At 37.5% G+C, this 25,172-nt stretch overlaps 2 protein-coding genes across 4 annotated transcripts; both read left to right on the top strand.

Moving 5' to 3' along the window:
• The first annotated feature begins 6,471 nt into the window (after positions 1–6,471).
• Positions 6,472–18,526, top strand: LOC131162357 (lysine-specific histone demethylase 1 homolog 3). Of its 3 annotated transcripts, XM_058118737.1 has the most exons (10): positions 6,472–6,737; positions 6,894–6,958; positions 7,038–9,743; positions 11,850–11,991; positions 12,171–14,480; positions 14,627–14,720; positions 15,284–15,780; positions 16,554–17,273; positions 17,463–17,537; positions 17,825–18,526. In XM_058118737.1, exons 3-10 carry the CDS (start codon positions 7,114–7,116, stop codon positions 17,903–17,905), a joined length of 6,549 nt encoding a protein of 2,182 aa, XP_057974720.1. In that variant the 5' UTR covers positions 6,472–6,737; positions 6,894–6,958; positions 7,038–7,113; the 3' UTR covers positions 17,906–18,526. The 3 variants fall into 3 exon arrangements, with proteins under 3 accessions (XP_057974720.1, XP_057974719.1, XP_057974718.1); XM_058118736.1 differs by lacking the exon at positions 6,894–6,958; XM_058118735.1 differs by having other exon boundaries at positions 6,524–6,737; positions 6,894–9,743.
• Positions 18,166–23,868, top strand: LOC131162359 (V-type proton ATPase 16 kDa proteolipid subunit). The gene is made up of 5 exons (XM_058118738.1): positions 18,166–18,347; positions 19,174–19,210; positions 20,951–21,200; positions 21,334–21,619; positions 23,360–23,868. The coding sequence occupies exons 3-5, from the start codon at positions 21,122–21,124 to the stop codon at positions 23,490–23,492; spliced, it is 498 nt and encodes a 165-aa protein (XP_057974721.1). The 5' UTR covers positions 18,166–18,347; positions 19,174–19,210; positions 20,951–21,121; the 3' UTR covers positions 23,493–23,868.
• Positions 23,869–25,172: the final 1,304 nt, after the last annotated feature.

Below are 25,172 nucleotides of genomic sequence, written 5' to 3'. Positions count from 1 at the left end.
AGTGGGCAGTCTTAGTCAAACGGTCAACAATCACCCAAATGGCATTCTGACCACGTAACGCTATCAGCAGTCCTAACACAAAATCCATAGATATATGGTCCCATTTCCAATCTGGGATAAATAGAGGTTGCAATCGACATGTTGGCCTCTGGTGCTCAGCTTTTACCTACTGGCACGTCAAACACTGGGCTACATACTCGGCGATTTCTTTCTTCATACCACTCCACCAATACGACTCTCGCAGATCCCTATATATTTTTGTACTGCTGGGATGAATTGTGTACAAAGATCTGTGAGCTTCCTCTAGAATGGTCTTCCTGATATCAGTATCAGTAGGGATGCATAATCTGAAATAGAACCGAAAAGCTTTCTTCATCTACCATACTGAATTCCTTCCCCTGACTTCTCTGCACTCTGTCCATTACCTATGCTAATTCTGTGTCTTCTTTCTGAGTAACTTTAATTCTTTCCTACAGAGTTGGTTGCACAACTAAACTAGAAATACAAGCTTGAGAACCACTCTCAATCAACTCTATACTGAATCTCTCTAGATCCATCATAAGCGGATGCTGAATCTCCATAGATTCCAACGCTGGTTCCCTAGATTTCCTGCTTAATGCATCAACTACCACGTTGCTTTTTCTGGGTGATAACTGATGGTACAATCGAAATCCTTAATTAGCTCCAACCACCTTCTCTGTCTCATGTCTAGTTCCTTCTTAGTGATAAAGTACTTCAAACTCTTGTGGTCGAAAAAGATCTCACACCGCTCACCATATAGGTAATGCCTCCAAATCTTCAAAGCGTGTACTAATGCAGCCAATTCAAGATCATAGGTAAGGTAGTTCTTTTCATATTCTTTCAACTGTATGGAAGCATATGCCACCACCCTGCCATGCTGCATCAATACACAGCCCAGTCATTTCAAGGACGCATCACTGTAAATGATATAACCCTCACCCCCTAACGGGATGATCAACACTGGTGCTGTGACTAATCTCTGCTTCAATTCCTAGAAATTCTGCTCACAGCTGTCGTCTTATTCAAATCTAACATTCTTCCTAGTCAGTCGTGTGAGAGGCCCTGATAAAGCTGAAAATCCCTCGACAAAATGATGGTAATAACTAGCTAATCCTAAGAAACTCCTGATCTCCTGGACGTTCCTCGGTCTAGCCCAATTCACTATGACCTCAACCTTACTAGGATCCACAAAAATATCGTCTCTAGAGATAACATGCCCTAAAAACACAATCTTCTCAAGTCAAAAGTCATATTTATTGAATTTAGCGTACAACTTATTTTCCCGAAGCGTCTGCAGAACCTGCCTCAAGTGTGTCTCATGCTCTTCATAACTCCTCGAATAGACTAGTACATCATCAATAAAAACAACAACATACTGATCTAAATATGGATGAAAAATCTTATTCATTAAATCCATAAATATTGCACGAGCATTCGTCAGACCAAACGACATAACAAGAAACTCATAATGCCCGTACCTAGTCCTGAAGGCTGACTTTGGGACATCTTCTACGTTCACTTTTACCTGATGATAGCCGAATTTGAGGTCAATCTTCGAATATACCCGTGTACCTTGGAGCTGGTCAAACAAATCATCTATACGGGGTAGAGGATATTTGTTCTTGATTGTCACTTTATTAATCTCCCTATAATCTATACGCATCCTCCCCTTACCTGATTCTTGAGAAGCCTATAAAATAAACAGTCCTGCACCCGTAGGGTTCCCCTATCAACACCCTAAAAATGACATTCTCGAGAACTAAACTTCAGTATTTCTATGCGTACTACGCTTTCTACAACTATCAATAAGTCAAATATTGAGTAGAAATTTTTACCCTGAATTTGCGATGGTTTCCAACTTAACCCCACCGACGATCCACTCTAGCAGATTTGAAGAGAACTCTCCTAGAAGTGTCATGGTGGCTTTCGATCGTCAAACCGGTAGAAATTCGGCCTAGGAATCGAGAGAGAAGAAAGGGAAATTGAAGGGAGGAGAGAAAAAGAATCTTTTTTGCGTGAAATCTACCGAAAATTCGTGTTTAGAACTATTTAAACTATGGCCCTAGTCGACGAGCCACATCACCTCGTTGACGAGGTCATGAAGACAACTCGTCGATGAACTCTCTCCTTGTCGATGAAATTCAAAATCACCCAACACCCCCTCTCGGTATTTTTTCATCGACAAAACGTACCCTCGTCGATGAGCCCAATTGTATGGGGCGAGCCCATCTTACTTACAGACACATTTGACTTAGCAGTGGTCGGCCAACCATTGTCAAGTCCCTCCTTCAGGTTGCACAACCCAGTCATGGGGGGTAATACATGACATCAACTAGCTATCCATCTTGGGTAATATTTCGGTACTATTAGTCATAGCAGATGATTTTATAATAACTGAAATTTAGTATGATTTAACATGATTATGATTATGTATGTTTTATCTAGTATTATATCACTAGTTTTTATCTAGACATGTGTTATGTATTGTTTATCTATTATAGTACAAATATACTCATATCACCACACAATTGATATTAGTTTATTTCCCTTACTGAGAGGTGTCTCACCCCAGCTTACAAAACATTTCATGGAATCCAAATAGACAGGCGGACTGAGCTCCGCGTCGGTAGAGGCAGTTCATACTACCTTGGTAGGAGGGTGAGTTACTGAGTTAGGGTCATATAGTTTTTGAATTAAGATCCTAGTTTTCCTTTTGGTCTTTTGGAGGATTGTATATTTATATTACAGAAATGTTATGGATTGTAGTGAAACTCTGGTATTGTTTGTTATGGATGTAATTTATATTTTCCGCTGCTTAGGTGTCCGTTGTGTCTAACAGGTATATCCTTGGTACCCATGGGTACAGGTTGATCATATTTTATTAGCTTAACAGGATATCAGGATCATTATATTGAATGTTATTATATAAAAATAAATAAAATAAATATATGGTCAATAGGTAGGTCGTTACACATGTAGTAATCCCCGGAGGAAAATTCTCCCAAACCCCGATCTACTGATCTTCTCGATTCAAATCCCGTAAACAGCGCCGAACAATACAGTCGACAGTTTCAAAAACCATGGACGGTTTAATGCCGAGGATGAAGGATGCAGACTGAAATCGTTGACGATTATCTCTTAAGAGCAAACTATCGACCCAACTGTCGACAGTTTCTTCCTGTAGCTTAGCTACCTTGTTCTCGCTTCACCTTACTTTCCCTGAACATTTCCACCTCAATATGAGCCACATACTCCAACAGTAGGTTTGAAGTTATATACTTGAAAGATTACAAGACTAAACAATTTTGTATTAGGGGCCTTTTCAAAAAATGATTTGTTATTCTTCGATTGTAGACACTGCAAAAAGAATACTAAATGCTAAAAAAATATAATTTAAACAAACATGATATTCATATTCAAGCATTGAGTTTCATTCCCACCTTAATTCCTTGATTGTTTTAATTTCTTTTTTGCAAGCCAAACATACTATAAAGGTGGATAGAAACGGTATTGGTGGAACTTGCCATTACATTGTTATTTTAATTGCCATTGCATGATGATGGAATTCTAATCTTGAAAAGGAGGCATTTCTTTGGTATTCCCAATTGATTGGGTTAGAATGATTTATTTTAGTATAAATGAAAAAGCTCATTGATGAGCAAATTTCAATAATGTTATGAAGCCTTTTAAATTAATAAACTGATGATTTAGGAAACAAATACATTTGAGTACATATTATCTCTTCATCTTTTCTAATTGCTAGAGTGTTTGCATGAGTCACATTTAATTGGGTTGTGACTCAAACTCCAATTGACCTTGTGCGATATAAATGTCTAAAGATGACACGAAAGTCGAATCATGGAATTATTAGTTTGGATGGGTTGATTCAAGTGAATATTGCAATTTTTTTTAAAGAGAGAGGGAGAGAGGGAGAGGTGGATAGAGATACCTCAACTAATAAATGAGCATTATGTTATAACAAAAAAGTGAATTGAAGTGAGGAGAGGGGTGTTGAGAATTCTACTTGTAAAGTTTGTCTCACATCAGAAAAAGTGAGTGTTTGATGGGTGCTTATATACATGGTGTAGCTCAAGACCCAATGGGCTTAAGCTTTTGAGTTAAGTTGGTGCTCACCCACGTGTATCAAGCATACCTTTAGACTCCTCCAGTATTAACAAGTGATATCAGAGTCGACAGTTCATAACGCTATGTGTGGGAATGTGTGATCGATGCTAAGAAGGATCATCTAAGCTGTCAAGATGGATCCAAATTGGGTCAAGACGTGCAAGGTAAGATTCGTTTGGAGGCACCATTTGGAATACAATCCGAGACATGTAAAATGACCCACTTGAGCAAACTATTGGAGAATTTGTCCCATAAGGGAGATGACTTCCATTCAAGGGGGAGCAGTTGAAACTCACATGTGGTGGAACTTCCGTTAAAGGGGGAGCAGTTGGAATTCACAAGTGAGGGGGAGATTATTGAGAATTCCACTTGTGAAGTTTGTCCCACATTGGAAAAAGTGAGTCTTTGATGGGTGCTTATATACATGGTATAGCCCAAGACTCAATGGGTTTAAGCTTTTGGGTTAAGTTGGTGCTCACCCATGTGTATCAAACACACCTTTGGATTCCTCCAGTGTTAGCAAAGGGATGATCCAAACAATAATGAGCAAGATAAAAAAATATAACTAATTTAAGAATTTTAGAACTTGGGACTTGAAATAGAAAAAAAATATATCAATTGAACTTAAAAAAGTTGGAGAGAAACAAAGAGGGAACTAATGAACATTTATAAGTTGCAAACTTGCTTGTGATACTCATGAAGGCTTCGTTAGGGCTGCACTACATATTTTTAAATTTGCAATTTTTTTTAATATATATATATATATACCACATCTTTTTAACAGTTACAAACTTGTAGACTTTTTTGTGACATTTATGGATATTGGTATTAATCTTATCATGTATCTCTTTAAATTTGTAAAAGTTTTTTTTTTGAGACATATGACTATTTTTGGGATAGTGGGGTGAAATGAGTATTTGAAGACGATGACTAATTAATTTGAAATGAGTTATAAAGGAGTGGTGATTCATTTTGTTGTTTTTTGTGAATTTTTTTTAGTTAGTTTTTTTAAGGTATATTTTCGATTGATTAGATTTATAATTGGGTTATAGCCTTTCCACTTGCCAACCAAACCAAGTCTACTGGGAGGATATAAATTTCAAATCATTGTCAAATGAAATCAAGTTGGAAACTAGTCAATTTCAAAAGCGTTGGTTCACATTTAGGTTATTTTTTTTTTCATGATTGCACATATTGTAACAAACTTGTTAATTTGTCAAGGAAAAACAAACTCCTCTCTCTCTCTCTCTCTCTCTCTCTCTCTAGAATTGAATATCGCCTTAGCTATATCACCTTTAGTACAATTGGTTCTCATTTTCATTCCTTGACTACACCAAAACAATGTCATCAAAAGCCTAACAACCATATGTTTATTGCCTCACCCAACACAATAAATTGATGGCCTCTTATGAACCCATTTAATAAAAATCATTTTGAACTCCTAGTATGATTTTAAATTTTAGGAAATCAAACACCTTTTAATGTTAACCTAAATTAATCCCTTTGGAGAACAACTGAAATAGGTTGGCGTGTAAAATTTCATTGAACTGCATCATACTATGGGGTAATTAGTTTGATAGCTATACAGTAATATGGAATGTATTGAGGCTTATCGAGCCCTAGGTTTTGAAGCAACCCTTATAAGCCCATGATAATGATAAGAAATTAGGAACTAGACACAAAATAATCATTTCTAAAAGTTTATTATTGTTAATGAACTATTCACAAATCCTATTTTATTGTTATGACTTCCCAACAACTTAAATTTCTTAGAAAAAAAAACTTAAAGAAAGTAGCATTCCAAACTAATAAGCAGGATTTAAGACATGCACTTATTAGATTGCATTTGAAATCATGGTCTAAATTGAAGACAACTTAATGTCATTTAATATAGACAACCTCATTTTAGAAAAAAAAAAATTATCTAACTATCTAAGATTAATATTGTCATTAAAATAAAATTTTTAGTTATTTTTTTGTTGGAATTGTCCTCTCCTGCGTATTTATAAATTTTCATTATAATTTTTATAATTCAATATCTAAATTTATCTTCCCTAATTTCAGAAATAGAAATATAAAATTCATGTGACAAGTAAACATAAAAATATGTTTATATGCATAAAATAATAAAAAATAGTTCATTCATCTTTATACTAGAGCATGAAGTTTGAATTTAAATTTATGGATATTTAAACAAAATTTAAGATAATTTTTCATTACTAATTTAAATTATATATATATATAATTTTTTATTTTTCTTAATTCTAATCAATATCAAAACCAAACAAACTGGCTTTTTGCGTCCAAACACACCCTCTAGGCGCTAGCGAATTTAACAATTGACAGTCTCTCTCTTCTCCCTTCTGTGTCTCTCTCTCCTATTCGTCGTGTTGGGGCCTGGGGAAAGAACCCCTCGTCAATCCATTCGTGAATGACTTTCTAATTTTATCTTCTCCATACTCATGTCGCAGCAAAGGCGCAATACTTAGGGCCGACCTTTTTCCATTGCAGGCCCGAACGCTAACGTGCGCAGCTCATTGTCTTCCACAATATCCCTGAACAAAACCTCCTGTATGAGCTCCCACACACAGGTCTTTCTTTCTCTCTCTCTCTCTCTCTCTCTCTCTCTCTCTCCCTCCCTCTCTCTCTCTCTCTCTCTGCCTCTCTTTCTATATCTCTCTCGTGCTATTTGTGTTATAACATCTAACTGAAACCCTAGTTTATATATATTTTCATTTAATTTCTAGGGTGCAGTAGAGGGGGCCTATTACCCATTGACAACAACTTATTAATTGAAAGAAACCTATAGTGGGTGCGTTTTTCTTTTCATTAATTGGCGATGGTGGTATTTGAATATCTGGGTTTTGACGGGTATCGGGAATTTTTTCCAGCTTCAATTTTGTTGTTCAATGGTTGGAGGACGAATCGTATATGAAACATGAGTATTGATTTCTTGGTGGTAGATGAATGGACGGCGTTGGTTTGGGTGCCAGATCGGTTCAAGGGCTGGACACTAAATCTGGGCTAGGGCTGGATATGGATTTATTGACTGTGAAATCTAGGGCTAAGAAGATGCATGGAGAGGAGAAGTCTGGGTTCAAGAAGAGACCCAAGATGGTTGATTCGATTGAAGCCAGGGTTGATTCAGATGATGATGAACCGATTGGGTCTCTATTTAAACTGAAGAAGCCGCGAAACCCTACGAGGGTAACCGATGGCAGCGGTGGCGGTGGCGGTAAGGCCTTGAAGGTTGAAGTTAAGGCAGAGAAACTGGTCCCTGGAGATGGTGATTTTGGGGGTATGGATGATACACTGGCTAACTTTAGGAAGAAGTTAAGGGGTCCCAAGAAAGATAGTGGATCCATAACAATGACGGAACAGAGTTCTGTTTTGAACGAATTAGATCTGTCTGTTCAGTTTACTGATGAGTCCATAATGGAGCGGGGTCATGATATGAAATCAAGCTCCAAGAACACAGTGAAAGGTCAGTCAACCAGGGACAATGGGTTGGATGTAATGAAGAAAGATAAAGGTTCAGAGTGTGGTTCAAAAAGGAAGTTTAGGAGATCTAAGGTTGTGTCTGTGGCAAAAGAAAGTGGAAGTTGTGCCAAATTTAATGATTTTCAAGACAGTCTGGGACCTGAGAGTACTCCATCACAGAACCAGAGAGAGGATGCAAATGGTCTTGATCGCTCTCTGGATGAAAATTTAGAAGACTCCTTAGCTGCTTTTGTTCAAAAGGCACAATTTGGTTCGATCAGGAAAACTCGTACCTCTTCTAGTTTAAAACAGAGAAGGAAAGCTCCAATTTCAGAGGGGGGGCTGAGCCCGACCACTGGAAGTATTTCTGAGGATTTGCAGCTCGTGGCTGCAAGGGGGCGTCGATCTGCTTCTGCTTTAAAACAGGCCCGCAAAAAAGCAAAACTGGAATCTGACCTGCTTATAGTGTCTGCTACACTTACAACAGAACCAGCTCGTCATCAGAGGAGCCCGGAAGACACGAAGTCTGTTGATGGTTCACATGAAGCTTCTAAACGAAAGCAAGAGAATGCAACACCTGTTGAGCCATTTAAAGAGCCGTCTTTAGTTCTGATGGATAAATATGATGCTGAGGCATCCAGTGATGATAGGCGTGATAAATCTGTTGGCTCAATTTTAGAGGATCCAGTTCCTAATTCCCAACTTTCAGAATCTCATCTTGGTTCAGTCACATGTTCTAAGGAGACAATAAAACTGAAAGATGCCATATCTGATAGGCAGGCCCAAGGGTGTGAAGAGGTACCAGCTGTGGAGCCTTGTGAATCAGACCAATATTGCGACGGGGATACTAGTGCTTGTGTACAAGTGAACGAAAGTTGTTCTCCACCTACCCAGATAGTGATAATGGGATCTCATGATTTCAAGGATGGGTTAAAGCATTGTTCAGTGGGGAAACCAAATCATATGGTACATGATGACATTGAAACGTCCAATCCTCGTTATAACTCAAAGCTGATGGAAGAAACCCATGGGTTGGTTAAAGTTGAGTTGTGTGGAGGGACTAGTGATATGGATCAACAATCCAAGCGTGTTTCAACAACATGCCATTCAAGTTTAGTGCAAAAAGTATGCTCTGCTTCATTTGAAAATGAAATTCATGTGCCTGGTTTTGACGACAATTTGTCAGACAGACCAAGTAAAAATAAATCTGAAGGCAGCCATAAACAGCTTCCTGGAAAAATTTTAGGTGCGTCCTCAAAATTTTCCCCTCGAAACTCCTCTACATGCCACGTGAAATTGGAGGATTTTTCAAAATCTGCATTTGATTTACCAAAGAAGGAAGAAACTTGCAGTGATGGTGATAGTTTAATTCAATTTCCTGCTACTCAGAGGGAGAAATCCGATCTTGCTTCAGCTTCTTTGCAGGAGAACACCTTAGTATCTAATTGTGGGTTATCTTCGCCTGATATGATGTCTGGTGGTGCGGATGAGTCTGAGCTTGCTGCTCACAAGGAACCGCAGGAGAAATGTTCAGAGGCAGATGATATTTCAAATAAACTCTCTGAAAGAATTAATCCAAATGAGCTTGTTGCCTCAGTTCCAAAGTGCAGCTCTGTTTTTCTTCGAAATCAATCTTCAGATGGCACTTCCAAAGGGAATAATGGTCCGAATCATGATTATAATTCTGTCAATGAAGAGACTAATGATGCCTCTTCCCCATCCATCGCGCCTGATGAAAATGAAGGTTATCCAGAAGATGCAGCATATGTTCCTGATCCTGAAAGCAAAAATAATAAGCTTTCAGTGGTTCAGCGTGCTGCGCGCAAAGCCAAAAAGCATAGGCATGTGGATATGGCTTATGAGGGGGATGCTGATTGGGACAGTTTGATACATGTGCAAGGTTTTCTTGAAAGTCATCCTGCTATAGGCATTGACCAGGCCTCTAGAATGAGAGAAAAGTTTGACTACTCTTCAAATATGGTTGCAGAGGATGAAAATGGTGGGGTGGCAGCTGTCTCTGCAGGGCTGAAGGCTCGTGCTGTGGGTCCAGTAGAGAAGATTAAATTTAAGGAGATCTTGAAGCGCAAAGGTGGGCTTCAAGACTATTTGGAATGCAGGTCTGTCTCCTTGCAATATGTTTATTTAAATTTTGTGTTCTCTGCTGTTTGGTACAAGTTGCATTTAGAACAATTCAGAACAGTCAATTGTTTTTACTCTAATAATAATGTTTTCAATAAGTTTATGAAATTCTTTTGATTATTTGTGGCACCTGTTATACTGGCTAATGAGGCATTTTTGTTGGCAATGCCTAGCTTATTGACAAGTTTCTGCTTTGAGCAATTAACCTTGTACATTTGCAATGTCTTTGTATGGGGTTAATGCATATGTGTGGTCTACTGATCTGGAACCATGAAACTTTCTCACTGTGCATTTGACTCAGGTCAAATGTTTCCAGGGTCACTTGATGAATTTTCATGTAAATTATGAGACTAGGGAATATAATTTGCACTGTCACTGCATCCATTAGGAGTTACAAAAAAATTTTGCACCATTTTATCCATTAAGAAGAAAAAGAAGGATCAAACTCTGCAGTAACTTTGATTCACTGTACATGCAGCAATACCTGCATTCTCATGATTTCTTGCATTTATATTTTGGATGGGGAAGTTATTCTCATCTGTGTTATTATTATCATTATTGTTATTTTTTTATAGAACTTAGAGGACTAAAGCAGGTCGTCTGTAATTTGTAATGTCAAGATTTCTAAGAATTTGATCATACTCCTTTGACATGGGTCAAAGTTTCCAGGGTCACTTGATGAATTTGCATGTAATTATGAGCCTAGCGGATATAAATTTGCAGATCCATATGGAGTTAACAGAAGAGAGGGAGAGAGAGAGACTTTGCACAATTTTATCCATTAAAAAGAAAAAAGAAGGATCAAACTGCAGTAACATTAATTAACTGGACATACAGAAGTATCTGCATTCGTGATTTCTTTCCTTTCTTTTTTGGGTGGGGGAGTTGGTCTCAATCTGTGTTATTTATTATCATTAATGTTACTATTCAATAGAACACAGAGGACTATGATGCAGTTCATCTGTAATTTGTAATATCAAGACTTCTGTCTGAGTAGGATTTGATAATACTCCCAAGAGAATGCTGTCTGTGTGGAATGAATGAAAAAGATTCATATAGCTGATCCCCTAGCGGGACTTAAAGCTGGTGGTGTTTGTTGTGGACTTCTACTACATTCTAGCTTGAAACAAATGCTAACTTTTACTTGCTTGAAATTTTAAAACATGTTTCCTGTATATGAGTGGTTTCTTGTATTGTTGCCAGTGTAAGAGAGGTTGATGTCAGAATTCTTTGAAAGGAGATATTCAGTGAGATTTGAACGCTTGATTTTTTTTAGTGATTTTATCATTATTTGCACTCAATGTCTCTTATTTGTCGCTTTGAACATTGGTTTCCATTTTGAAACTTTGTAGCGTATGTGGAATAAGAAATTTTTGAATCTGATCATATTTTACTCAAAGACAGCTGACAAGGCTGGCTACTCGATAGAAGTTGATTACTAAGGTTAGAAATAATTATTTTTTTGGGGTATTAATTTGATTATCCTGGGGGAAAAAAGAAAGGGGAATTTGTTAATCTGTTGTATGGGCTTCTTTACTTCATAATGCTCACTTTATCTTTTGTAATATTCTTCTTGTTATTACGGGCATGGTTGGATTCCATAACATGAATTTGTTCATCTCATGTAGCTGCTAATTGAAGCAGATCACTTTTACAATCTAGGGATTAGCATTTTTGTGACATTGGCTTGCTTGAAATTTATTTATTTTATTTTTTCCCTTCTCTTTTGCGTGATCTCACTTTGTCTTTTCTAAATATTATCTTTGTTATTGCCATACATTGTTGAATTTCATAATGCTTGTTTTTCATCTCTTTTTGTAGTTGCACGATTAACGTCGAGGACCGATGATTATTTGGTTTTTTTGTTGCTTTGAAGATAAGTTAGTGCATTCATATATTAAAATAAGTTGCAGCCAAAGTTGTTGCAGATCTTACATGCTTTTTTATGGGAAATTTTAACATATTAAATTTCAACATGTCACAGTAGTTGCTTCTCTGCTTTAATAAGTTGTGCACCTTTCTATGAAAAAAAAAAAGTTGTGCACCTTGTGTTCATTGTAATTTGAACACCTCATGCGATGCAGGAATCATATCTTAGGTCTTTGGAGTAGAGATGTTAGTCGTATTTTGCTTCTTGTGGACTGCGGGGTCACTGATATTCCTGCTAATGATGAACCTCCACGTGCCTCATTAACTAGGGATATCTATGAGTTTCTTGATCACCGTGTAAGTATGTTTATGAACTTTATGATTTATTTCAGAAAACTGATCTCCTAATTTTCTTCTTATGCATCTAAGTTTACAGTGCTTTTTTTTTTTGAATTCTCAATTTTTTATCTTTTAAGGGATTGAATAATCCATTTAATTCTATTGCGTTGTTTCAATTGCTAACAAATTTCCAACAGGGTTATATAAATGCCGGGATTGCTTCCAAGAAGAAGAAAGCAGAATTTAAAACTACGCATAATTATAGACTTTTAGAAGAGAGAAATTTTGATGGAAATTGCGGGGTCCTTGCTGCTGATTCAGAGGATGGAGTTTCCTTTATCCTTGGCCAAGTTAAGAGTACCGAAGCTGCGGAGGCAAAGAATGATGTTGTGTTTTACAATGAGATTCAGACATCAGAACCTGGAAAAGTCAAGAAGCTCGCTACTTTGAGGATGCCAGAATTAACCTCCTTGACAGAACCTGACAAATGCCTGGCTGATACCCAAGAATATGGTTGCATAAATGGAATATTTCCCAGCAAGACTGGTGATTTGGATGTTTTTATTTCTGATCCATCTTGCAAAATAACAAATGGTGCGACAGTCCCCCTTGGGAGTCCAGAGATAAAGTTTGACTTGCACAGTGCTCAATATGCCTCAAAAGATTATTTGGGGAATGATGGCATGCAGTGTGACTCTGATGTCAAAAAGAAAATTATTGTGATAGGGGCTGGTCCAGCTGGCTTGACTGCAGCGCGCCACTTGCAACGCCGGGGATTTTCTGTCATTGTACTTGAGGCTAGGAATAGGATAGGGGGTCGTGTTTACACTGACCGCTCATCTCTTTCAGTTCCAGTTGATCTTGGGGCTAGCATTATTACTGGTGTTGAGGCTGATGCAGCCACTGAAAGAAGACCAGATCCCTCCTCATTAATTTGTGCTCAATTGGGCCTTGAATTAACTGTGTTGAACAGTGACTGTCCTCTATATGATATTGCAACTGGTCAGAAAGTTCCTGCAGATTTGGACGAGGCTTTGGAAGCAGAATATAACAGTCTCCTTGATGACATGGTATTGCTTGTTGCACAAAAGGGGGAACATGCAATGAGAATGTCGCTAGAAGATGGTTTAGAATATGCCCTTAAGAGGCGGCGAATTGCTCGATCAGGAACCAATTATGAAGGATCTGGATTGCATAATTCAGTGAATAATTTCATCGATTCTGAAAAAGTTATTGTTGGCAGCCAAACTCCTGAGAGTAGTAAATCCAAAGAGGAAATTTTAAGCCCTCTTGAGAGGAGGGTGATGGATTGGCATTTTGCCAATTTAGAGTATGGATGTGCTGCTTTGCTTCAGGAAGTATCTCTTCCTTATTGGAATCAGGACGACATTTATGGAGGATTTGGAGGAGCTCATTGTATGATTAAAGGAGGGTATAGCACAGTTGTTGAATCTTTGGGAGCAGGACTTCACATTCACTTGAACCACATGGTTACTGATGTTTCGTATTGCACAAAGGGCTCTGGAATGATTGATAACCAGAGTAATAAAGTTAAAGTGTTTACATCAAATGGCAGTGAGTTTTCAGGAGACGCAGTCCTGATCACAGTGCCACTTGGTTGCTTGAAAGCAGAAACCATAAAGTTTTCCCCACCATTACCCCAATGGAAAATTTCTTCTGTAGAGCGGCTTGGTTTTGGTGTTCTTAATAAAGTAGTACTGGAGTTTCCAGAAGTGTTTTGGGATAATTCTGTGGATTACTTTGGAGCAACTGCCGAGGAAACAAACCGCAGGGGCCAGTGCTTTATGTTCTGGAATGTCAAGAAAACAGTTGGTGCTCCTGTTCTTATTGCCTTGGTGGTTGGTAAGGCAGCCATAGAAGGCCAAAATATGAGCACTGCTGATCATGTAAATCATGCTGTAATGGTTCTTCGGAAACTTTTTGGGGAGGCTTCAGTACCTGATCCAGTTGCATCAGTAGTTACTGATTGGGGTAGGGATCCATTCAGCTATGGTGCTTACTCCTATGTTGCTGTGGGAGCATCTGGGGAAGATTATGATATATTGGGTCAGCCAGTTGAGAACTGTTTGTTCTTTGCTGGTGAGGCTACCTGCAAGGAGCATCCTGACACTGTTGGTGGTGCAATGATGAGTGGACTTCGGGAGGCAGTGCGTATAATTGACATATTGAGCACTGGGAATGATTATACAGCAGAAGTAGAAGCAATGGAGGCTGCTCAGAGACATTCAGATAGTGAAAGGAATGAAGTTAGGGACATAATGAAGAGACTGGATGCGGTTGAGCTTTCCAATGTCTTGTACAAAAGCTCTCTGGATGGGGATCAGATTATGACCAGAGAAGCATTATTACAGGACATGTTCTGTAATGCAAAAACCACTGCGGGCCGGTTGCATCTGGCTAAAGAGTTGTTGAGTCTTCCTGTTGAAGTTCTGAAATCCTTTGCTGGCACCAAAAAGGGGCTTAGCATTCTGAATTCATGGATACTGGTATTATTGCATTTCTGTAGTTTATCTTTTTTTTGCTGAACATAAAGCTTGCATAAAGCTTGTGCAAGTAGACCATCCGATATTCATTTTACTTGAAAATGAAAATCTTAGAGCAGAACATGATTTTCTATATTTTTTCATAACAGGATTCAATGGGAAAGGATGGGACTCAATTATTGCGTCATTGTGTTCGTATTCTTGTGCTCGTGTCAACTGATCTACTTGCAGTCCGTTTGTCAGGTATATTTTCCATTTTTTCCTGGTGCTGTTTCTTTTAGTGATCAGACAGGGAGAGTGTTAGTATGTGTTACTTCTGGGCAACATACGTTGATTTATTCTTTAGATTTCTTGACTGCATGTTCTTTTTGGTGTGTTTGGAAGCAGTTTCCAAGAGAAATGGCCTAGCTTCCAGTAGCCCAGGAAAAAAAAATAACCTATACAATTCCACTATAATGTTGTTATGGCTCATTTTCATTCATTTTAACAGGAAAAGTAAAGGAAAGTGTGTAATCCAGCCGAGTGAATCTTGTCTGATCTCTAAGTTATTTTTGTCAATAAAATGTTTCTTCAAGCAGTTCTTTGTTGGAAATAGTGCTATATCTAGCTAGGTATTTTTAGAGGTTTATATGATTTTTTTTTCAGGAGTTATTCTCTGCAGAAGTTTTTTCCAGATGCACCCACATATTTTATTACCACCTTGTGGGCTTGTTCCATTAAGGGCTAATGCAATATCATTTATAGTGAATTGAATAAAATTCATGACTTGTGGAGTTTTTCTTTTATTGTATGTACTGTATGTGTAGGTATTGGAAAAACTGTAAAAGAGAAGGTTTGTGTGCATACTAGTCGTGATATACGTGCTATAGCTAGCCAGCTCGTTAGCATGTGGATTGAAGTCTTCCGCAAGGAAAAAGCTGCAAATGGTGGACGTAAGTTGCTGAAACAAGCAGCTGCTGTCGATTCTTCAAAGAGCAAACCTGTTAGAGATGCAGCTTCAGGAAAGCCACCACTACACATGCATCATGGTGCACCAGAAAATAAAATCAGTCATCAAGTGCCTGTGCCTGGTGGGAACGGTTCGCCTTCCAATGCAAACTATAAGAAAGTCAACGGAAAGCCAATCAAGATTGAAACTGTGGCTGAGTCGAAATCTATGACTAATTCATCTAGGTCCCAAGGTTCTGCTGGCAGAATAGACCCTGAGGGGGAGGCGGAGAGGAGTTTTGATTTGTCCGAAGAGGAGAAGGCTGCTTTTGCTGCTGCAGAAGCTGCACGTGCTGCAGCTCTTGCTGCTGCTGAGGTTTGTCTCTTGTTATAATAGTAAATTGCTGACAGTGGCAAGTCAATAAATGGCATGCTATAAAAAATAATCGTTTTATGGGTCTTTCGTTGCAAGTGCATTATTTATGTTTTTATGTGGGGTTATTTTGAAAATTTTGAGGTCTTTTTGGGAGTGTGACTATTCTTGACAATTTTTTGGTGCAAGATTTTCATTATTCAAATGTTCATGTTTCATTTTTATTTCCGCCAGGAAAGAGTTGCATGTCAAACCAAAATCTTAGATGAGGTCCTTGATTTGTTTATTGTGTTTAGACTTTATAAGTTCACTGCATATTTTATATTTCTTAGAAAGTTGAATTGTTTTTGCTGTGTAAAAAATGTGGCAGGATGGTATTTTTTGTTTGATTTGGTAACTACTTTGTGGTGGTTGGCCTCCTGATATTGATGTGTTTGTAGTTATCCTAAAACAAAATAGCAAACATTGATGCACTTGTTTGGAAGATGGTCTGAAGGCCATAGCCCTGACACATTTTATGCTTATATACTTTTCTCCTATTTCCCATCCATTATTGGTCTTCTTTTCATTTTTCCCCTTCTCTAGTTTCATGTGTGTTTGTTTGTTTCTGTATTGCTTTTCTTTCTTTATTTTTATTTTTTATTTTTTATTTTTTATTTTTTACAATTTTAACACTCCATCCACCCCACCCCCCACTTTCCTTTCTTTTTGTTTCTTTTCTTCCTTTCTGGTTGGAATGTTTGTAAAGAGTTTTCAGGGTTTATTCTATCCTGCAGGCATATGCATCTTCAGAAGCCAGGTGCAACACATTGCTGCAGCTTCCGAAGATTCCCTCATTCCATAAATTTGCTAGGCGGGAACAATATGCCCAAATGGATGAGTCTGAAGTTAGAAGGAAGTGGCCTGGTGGTGTTTTGGGCAGGCAAGATTGTTTGTCAGAAATAGACTCACGGAACTGCAGAGTTAGGAACTGGTCTGTTGATTTCTCTGCTGCTTGTGTCAACCTTGATAGTTCAAGAACGTCTGCTGATAATCTATCACATGGGAGCCATTCAAATGAGATTGCATGCCAGCTAAACTTAAGAGAGCACTCTGGTGAAAGCACTGCTGTAGACAGCAGTGCATTTACAAAAGCATGGGTTGATACAGCTGGTTGCATAGGAATGAAGGATTATCATGCCATCGAGAGATGGCAATCTCAAGCAATGGCAGTTGATCCTGATTTGTTCGATTCAACTCTGCATATAAGGGATGAGGAAGATTCTACTACAGTTTCAAAACCGTCCACCTGGAAGCATCATCATCGAATCACCAATGAGAGCTCTGTTTCACATGTTTCAATCAATAAGGATTCAGATGACAACCACTCTAGAGGAGCTGAGCGTATAAAGCAGGCTGTTGTGGATTATGTTGCATCATTGCTCATGCCCCTCTATAAAGCGAAGAAAATTGATAAGGAAGGGTATAAGTCAATAATGAAGAAAACTGCAACCAAGGTTCTTCCTCTTCTTCTTCTGTGGTCCTTCCCTGTCCATCCTTTTTAATTTTATCCTATAATAATGCAAAAGAAGCATTAATTATTCTGAATTGCTTGCATGGGTGGTCTTAAATTGTACTATATATGTATTTTTTTATTATCTTATTTTTTTAAGTTTCTTATATTTTTTTTGTGGCTTAAATTTCAGGTTATGGAGCAGACAACAGAGGTAGAGAAGACCATGTATGTTTCAGAGTTTCTCGATTTCAAGCGCAAGAATAAGGTGTGCACTTTATTTGTTTATGCTTTTTGTAGATGTCTCATTATTTGACTTAGCTCTTCATCAATCTATTTAATTCAAATGTTTGTAAAACAATCAGAAGACATGCCATGGTTTTTTCAAATCAGTTTCTATCTGTAACCAGCCTTATTGCTGTTACCTTCCCAGAGTTGTCCAATATATTCTTTTCAAAGGGGCACTCATGGTGCTGTAATATCTCTTTCCAGCTAAATGTTTCCCATGCTTTCTGAATGTCTTTAATTTTATTAATATCTTTGGCCAACTTGCAGATTCGAGCATTTGTGGACAAGTTGATTGAAAGGCACATGACAATGAAGCCAGATGTGAAGCCTGATGGTCCCAAGGTTTAAATGGACTGATAAATGTTTTTTGATGGCTTTCTGTACCAGACCGAAACGAAGCCTGTTCCATTCTTCCCCCTTATGAGTTCATGACAATTGTTGGACGTGGCGGGAATCCAAAAGCTGTACCATTGTATTGACTTTCTGTGTGAAGGCTTGATACACACTGCCTGTAATGCTGTCAGTGATCACAAAGGTGGAGTGGAGGAAAGGAAATGATTCTTTTTGCATAATCATACATTTGATCATTGTTGGTGAGCCTCACTATAAGTTATAAAAAATGATGGGAGGCTTACTTGCCATGTTACTTAGCTACGACAGCATTTTTGGGTGTGGCAAGGCCTCCATTTTCTGGGCGTGGCAGAGTCCTTGATTGCTGCAGCATAGTAGATGACATTGGATCACATGGAGCACAGTTGGTTCTTCATCCATCAACATTGTACCTTCAAGGGTAGAAAGTTAAAACCCCACACTTTTTTCTAGGGAATCCCATGGATGAGACACATGTTTTGACCTCTTCATTTTGTTATTAATTCTGTACAGCTTAGGATTGTTTCACCATTGACAAGCATACATATATTTCTCTCCCCTAATTGAATATCTTCCCAATTTCCCAAGTTGCACATCAAACTTCTTTGTCATTTTTCCCAAAAGTTGAGGAATAGTCTTTGCATTAACAGAAGAGTTTTGTGAAGGTTGTAGCTTCCAATTTTCTAATTGCTCTTCTTATATTGTCCTGACTAGCTTGGAGCTTACTGTAATATCTGTCATTTTTCTGCACTTCTTTTCGTATCCACAATAGTACGAAAAGAATGGGAAAAGCAAAATTGGATTCAATTGTCACGAATCCCAAGTTTGTCTATGAAGAGTGGATCTAATTGTATTAGTGTCTATAATTGATTTCTTCTGTGTAATACTAATCGATAGGATTCTGTCTTATATATACTTTGAAGGTAATCAAAAAAGAAAGAAGATGAGTTCTTTGAAATTTGAGATTCAAATCTGTAAGTACAAATAGGAGGTGCTTGGGAACTAGCCCATCATTAAGGGTAACTTTAAAGTATGTATGAAAAATGTGGTTTATGATGGCTTGTTTCATTGTTATCAGCATTTCACAGAGAGGGGTGAATTATATAATCGTGCTGTGTATAACTTTAGTGAGTGGGAATTTTTCCCAGAATTATAGAATTGAATCCCCTTCCTCCTTTCCCATCTTGTTGTACCATTTAATGTTTCATCCTCTGATTCTGATTCTCTTGATTCTTGATTGTTGCCAGGATTGGAAAGAACATTGGGATGTCTTGCCAGTGAGTGGTATGCCTTCTCACTTTCGCCCTTCTCTTTCTTGTGCTTTAGAATGAACAATCTTCTTGAGACATTTATTGCAAGTTCTTTGCATGATAGCTTATTTTTAAAATCAATTTTGAGTTGGAGGCTTTAATCTTGCATCATTCTCTTGGTGTTTGAGAATATATTTATGTGGAGGAATTGATTTAGCACAATTGATTAGAATAAGTAAACGGAAAATCTGGATGGAACTCAGTAAAGTTTCTCCTTTAATTGTAGAAGCATGCGGCAATTTTACGTTTTGATTCGGAACAAGCAAGTCTTTGCCTTCCATTTGTTAGCATTTGGCTTCGTGGAATATGACCATGGAAACATGGCTGCTTATGTAAATGAATGGTGTTATAGATATATGAATACATCTCTTATGTTTTGCAGTGTGGGTGCAATATTATTATTAAAAGAGTCTGCAGGTTTCGGTGTTTATTCACATGTTTTGACCCTGTGATTGGTCAGTCTCTCATTTGTATATTGACAAACGAGTAGAGGGAGCCTAATGTTTTGTTGTGATTCTGAGACTCCTAGAGCCGGATGGCTATTAGGAAAAATCCTGCTTACAGTTTACCATGGGGAAAAAGCTGGAGGGAGAATTACAAGAGGAAATTACAGAATGGGAAATGGTTTGAGTAGGCCTGTTGTGTGAACCCCGGTGCTCTAAACCCCCGAAAAAATTAAAAAAATGGGCAGTAGTTATTGGAGCCAAGTATGAGTTTTTTTTGTAGCGTGAAGGCAATGCGGGCATACTTGTACATTGCATTTGGGAGCAAGAACTTGGGAACTTTAATTTGAATTTGAATATAATTTTATTTTACATCTTCTTCAAATACAATATAAATCTAAATTTGAAGTCGTGCTTTCAATTGCGGCCATTTCTTTGCAAGTCGTATATGATGTCAAATTTGATTAGCAACTCTTGCCGTGGATGTTTAATTCTGCCAAAAATCAAATTCAACTGTTTTGGTGAACTTAAGATGTGTTTTATGTGTGGGCTTTACCTTAACCAATAAATAACACCTGCGGTATCTAATATCTATAATGGATTTGAAACGAACGAACTCACAGAGTGCAATTGCCTGTGTTGCTTTGCTTCCGGCTTGCACGTGCCTGGTGGGGTCGCACCACGTAAGCTCTATGAAGTTTCCTCCTCTTCGCTGCCTGTACTTGGCTCGCCATTTGTAAAATATTTTTGAAAATGTGAAAATTAAAAGGCAAGACCCAAGGCAGAATGTACGACCTTGTGATGCGTCGCTTTTTAAAAATTCTCTTATAATCTTTAGTCTCAAAATGATATATCAATGTATGATAACATTTTGAATTATTATTATTATGTAATTATATTTATTTTATATTTCATTTTATTTTGTAAATTGAATATAATTTTATATTTTTTCTAGATTTTTAAATTTAATCTTTGAATAAATTTTAATTTTAAAATTTATATAAATTTAAATTTAAGATCTCTCCGCATATACTATACTGTTGAGATTTGCAAAAAGGGGCGGACCCTGGCGAGGGTCTTGAAGGGTTGACAAAGCACAACGGAAGAGCGCGGTTCACCTTGATTGCCCCCTTTATTATTTTTAATTTCTGTTATTTATTTATTGCTGGGAATGAATGACGAACCAATCTGGCCGTTGGGCCGGGCCTAATAGTTTGTTTCTTCATGATATTGGACTTCGGGCTGGGCCAAGCCCAATCGGCCCATCACAGATGGCGGAAAGGGCACTCCTGTAATTTATGGTCACAGGTGATTTTCCACAATTTTAAAGGCGGAGACGCAAAGATCAGAAGGGAAGGAGCACCAGCATCCACGACACGAGGAACAAACCAACGAACCCATTTGCTCGGCAACTTTCAGATCCGATCCAATTCTCGCTAGCAATGCCGTCGGCTTTCAGCGGAGATGAAACTGCGCCGTTTTTCGGCTTCCTTGGTGCCGCAGCCGCCCTAGTTTTCTCCTGTAACCCTGAAACCCTAATCTATGATATCTCTTCGATTTCGTTATTCTATTTTATTTTTATTTTTATTTTATGGTGAATTCTTCCTTGGATTTTGTTGATGTTGATCTGTGGTCTTGATTCGGTGTCTTACAGGCATGGGAGCTGCCTACGGAACCGCGAAGAGTGGCGTGGGTGTAGCGTCGATGGGCGTGATGAGGCCGGAGTTGGTGATGAAGTCGATCGTGCCGGTGGTTATGGCTGGTGTTTTGGGTATTTATGGCTTGATTATTGCTGTGATTATTAGTACTGGGATCAATCCCAAGGCCAAATCTTATTACCTTTTTGATGGATACGCCCACCTCTCATCTGGTCTTGCTTGTGGCCTCGCTGGCCTTTCTGCCGGGATGGCAATCGGGATCGTCGGTGATGCTGGTGTTAGGTATATCTAATTTCTCTCCCTTTCTCACTTCGCTTTGCCTTGTGTTTGTTAATGTTATGAATTATGAATTTGACCAATAGGCTGACACCCCTGGACTCTAATGAGAGTGTCCAATCAAGCTCTTAAACTTTGGGGTTTGTAAAAATAATTTTATGTAATTCTCTGACTATTGGATTGGTCTAGGTTCGAATTTGGCTGTGTTTTGTTGCCTAAATCTTATTTATTTTTTCATTTTTTTTTTATGCCAAAATTTTAGGTACTTGAACAATTCGTGTTTACTACATTATCTGAGCGTTATATATTTCTCCAGTCCAGTGTAAGGTTGGTTGATTTTTGTAGGACATGATGTAAGAATGTCATTGCCGAGCAATAAGACATGCTCATGCGAAATATTAGTTACTATTGTGAACATGAGTTCTTGAAGTTCAGTGGTCGACTACTATTGCATTTCTTCATCTCTCTTTTTTTTTAACCAATACCTTGGGGTTACAGTAATTATGCTTTTTTCTTGTGTTTAATAGGGAATTATCTTATTTGGTTCTTTTCTATGTATGTTGGCTTTATTTTGGTTAATATAGTTGATGACTGTGACTCCTTATATGAGTCTAGGACTCCAATAATGTTGGGATGATTAATATGCAGAAAGCTTATGATTTTGTCTTGTTTGATTGAATTTGATATGTTGGTTTTCAAGCAGTTGAATTGTGAATTATTTCAATTTTTAAGCCACAATGTTTACCCTATATTTGGAAACTTTGAATTCTGGCATTGGATTTAGATTTGTGTGGGTTTGGACAATATGTGATACAAAATTGAATCGGGTTTTGTCGAAATTCACACAATTCCATATTCAAAGGCCAATTCATGTTTTCACGCAATCTTAATGTCATTATTGTCATACAATAACAACACGAAGTCTTTAGTCCCAGTAGGTGTGGTTGGTTACATGAATCTTCTTATGTCAATTCACTCGATCGAGAGTGTTTTATTTTATTAGATTAAGAGTTATTAAATCCTTCTGCACTACCTTATTTTAAGTTATTTTAGGTCCAAACAATAACTAACTCACTCTTCCTCACAATTGCTCTACTAGATCTGGTCTGTATTTCAAATGCTCAAACCATCTAAGTTGCACCTTCCTTATTTTGTCTTAAACTCGATGCTATGCCTAAATTACTGCGTATATGTTCATTTTTTGCTTTATCTTTTAATGTTATACCACGCATCCACCTTAACATTTGCATTTCAGAAACTTTTTTTTGTACATGTTGTTTCTTAGTTGTCCAACATTCTAAATCATAAAGCATAGCCGGCTTTATAGTCGTTTTATAAATTTTTCCTTTTAATTTTAAAGGTATCTACGATCACACGATACACCTGATGCATTCCTCTATTTTACCTAACATGTTTTAATTATATGTACTATGTCTTCTTCATTATTGTTATATCAAGAAAATTCTTTCCATTTATCGATTGCTTGCCCTTTTTATGTTTTTAGTCTTCCTTAAGTGGGATAGTTTTTTTCCCCCATGTATGGTGTATCTGTGGATTTTTGCTGCATTCCTGATTATGTCGTGTATTTGCCTCCTCCTCCTGACTATTAAGCACCATTTGCTCTTTCTTTGTTTTCCTTGGAAAGTAGCATGGATGGCAGCTGGTGCTGCACTTTCATGTGGAAATTGGGGGCTAAACTTTTACAAGTACTCTGATTTACTAACATTGACTAGTTGTATTTTGCAGAGCCAATGCCCAACAGCCAAAGCTTTTTGTTGGGATGATCCTTATTCTTATTTTTGCTGAAGCACTTGCATTGTATGGGCTCATTGTTGGGATTATTCTCTCTTCCCGTGCTGGCCAGTCAAGAGCTGAGTGAAAAGACGAGGGCATTCCATATGTTGACTGTGGTTTGTTGCTGTTTTTAAGAATATTAATTTTATATGTTCTGGTTAGGACTGGCAGTTTAGTTCCATGTATCTCATCTTCTTCCTCTTCTTGTCTTTTGTCTGCGGATGTGATTGATATTATGGGAGATGGATTGGTTGGATGCCATTTGCTGAAAGTAGAAGAACATAGAAATAGGAAAATAGTTTCTCCCCTCAAATAAAGCTGGGCTGTCGACTGTTTTTTTCTTTTCCTTTTCCTTTTCCTTTTCCAATGATGTACCCTGCGGATTACTGTCTAGAAAACTGCTTGTATTATTTTGCTGAATTATTGATCCCACATTTCAAATATTATTTCTTTCCGAGTAACACACTGGTATGCAACCATCGTTGGATGGTAAGCTTTGGTATGTTGGCTGGCTTTGTGTGTTTGTGTGTTGGGGATGTCACATGCATGGAACAAAGGGGAAAGAAAATATTTATCCTCTTTATCGTTTCAATGAGCCTTCCTTTGTTTTTTGGTTTGGGTATCACTGGATGTCCACTTCCGTTTTACGGTCTGTGACTAATCCCACGTCCTGAGCAGCTACCCCACACTGCCAGGGAGGTAAATTCAGGAGCCAGGGGAAGGAATCGAACCTAGGAGGCGTATAATCGCTGACCACACTCCCGCAGCCTGCCGTTACCACCTTCATGAGCCTTACTTGATATTGCCTTAGTTAACTGAGTTATGTATGATTGTGTGGTTTTCTTGATAGTTTTAGTTTATTGTGAGCTGGCATTTTTTTTAAAGCCCCTCTCGAGGTAACTGTGGCTTACACTGTTTCAATTGCCAAATTTGGATCTTGAAATTAGATTTATGGAATGTCAATTATACAATGCAAGATCATGTTGATTTTTTTAATCAAAATCTGCCCAAGCTTAAGTGCCGAGAATTTTTAAAATTTTTAATTTTTTCATAAAACGACTAAAAAATAATGTTAAATTTTTTTTTTTCAAAATTAAAATTATTTGTTCTCTAAAAGTAGGTAATAAGGTCCTACACACGCACTGATTCCATGGGAGATGGTTCTGCTTGCACTCATAATTTAGACCAATTAGTGTTAAATGGTTAATGGTTTCAAATGTTAACCTGTATTTTGAAATTCAACTTTTAGTCAGATTTTAAAATTGTTGAACTCAAAGTTAATTTGGCAACCTTCAATACAACTTGATTAATCTCAATTCATTGCACATTGAGATATATGTATAAAATACGTACAATATTAAATTTAAACATAATATGCATATAATATAAAAATAATAAACTTTAAAAACTCGATTAGCTTGTGGGTAATATTACAAGGCTTAGAACTTGAAGTCAAGTTACTTGAATTTGTAGAATTAGAGAGTAAGCTGAGCTTGGGTTTGATTCATTTATATCTTCATGTGTAAATATCTAATAAATTTAAAATTAATGTAATTCAAATAAGAATATTTTAACTTAATTAGAAAAGCTTGAGCTTTCTTAAATTTGTTAGTATGGAAGTGGACAAATTCTCAACATTTCCACTTCTTTTAACTTATTATTATTATTATTATTATTATTATTATTTTTCCTTTCTATTTTACTTAATCTTGTGTTTAGAGAGATATTTGATTTAAATTTATATGAGTTCGAACAAAGTGTGATA

The sequence above is a fragment of the Malania oleifera genome, chromosome 8 (assembly GCF_029873635.1).
Source record: "Malania oleifera isolate guangnan ecotype guangnan chromosome 8, ASM2987363v1, whole genome shotgun sequence".
Classification (NCBI taxonomy): Eukaryota; Viridiplantae; Streptophyta; class Magnoliopsida; order Santalales; family Ximeniaceae; genus Malania; species Malania oleifera.
This window is presented reverse-complemented; position numbering and strand designations above follow the sequence as displayed.

What these genes read in the sequence shown, in the direction of transcription:
- LOC131162357 (XM_058118736.1), top strand. Translation starts at nt 7,114, where the DNA reads ATGGACGGCGTTGGTTTGGGTGCCAGATCGGTTCAAGGGCTGGACACT. An exon ending in ATGAGTTTCTTGATCACCGT is followed by an intron (nt 11,992 to 12,170) that starts GTAAGTATGTTT and finishes AATTTCCAACAG; the next exon opens with GGTTATATAAATGCCGGGAT. An exon ending in ATTTCAAGCGCAAGAATAAG is followed by an intron (nt 17,538 to 17,824) that starts GTGTGCACTTTA and finishes GCCAACTTGCAG; the next exon opens with ATTCGAGCATTTGTGGACAA.
- LOC131162359 (XM_058118738.1), top strand. Translation starts at nt 21,122, where the DNA reads ATGCCGTCGGCTTTCAGCGGAGATGAAACTGCGCCGTTTTTCGGCTTC. An exon ending in AGCCGCCCTAGTTTTCTCCT is followed by an intron (nt 21,201 to 21,333) that starts GTAACCCTGAAA and finishes GGTGTCTTACAG; the next exon opens with GCATGGGAGCTGCCTACGGA. An exon ending in GTCGGTGATGCTGGTGTTAG is followed by an intron (nt 21,620 to 23,359) that starts GTATATCTAATT and finishes TGTATTTTGCAG; the next exon opens with AGCCAATGCCCAACAGCCAA.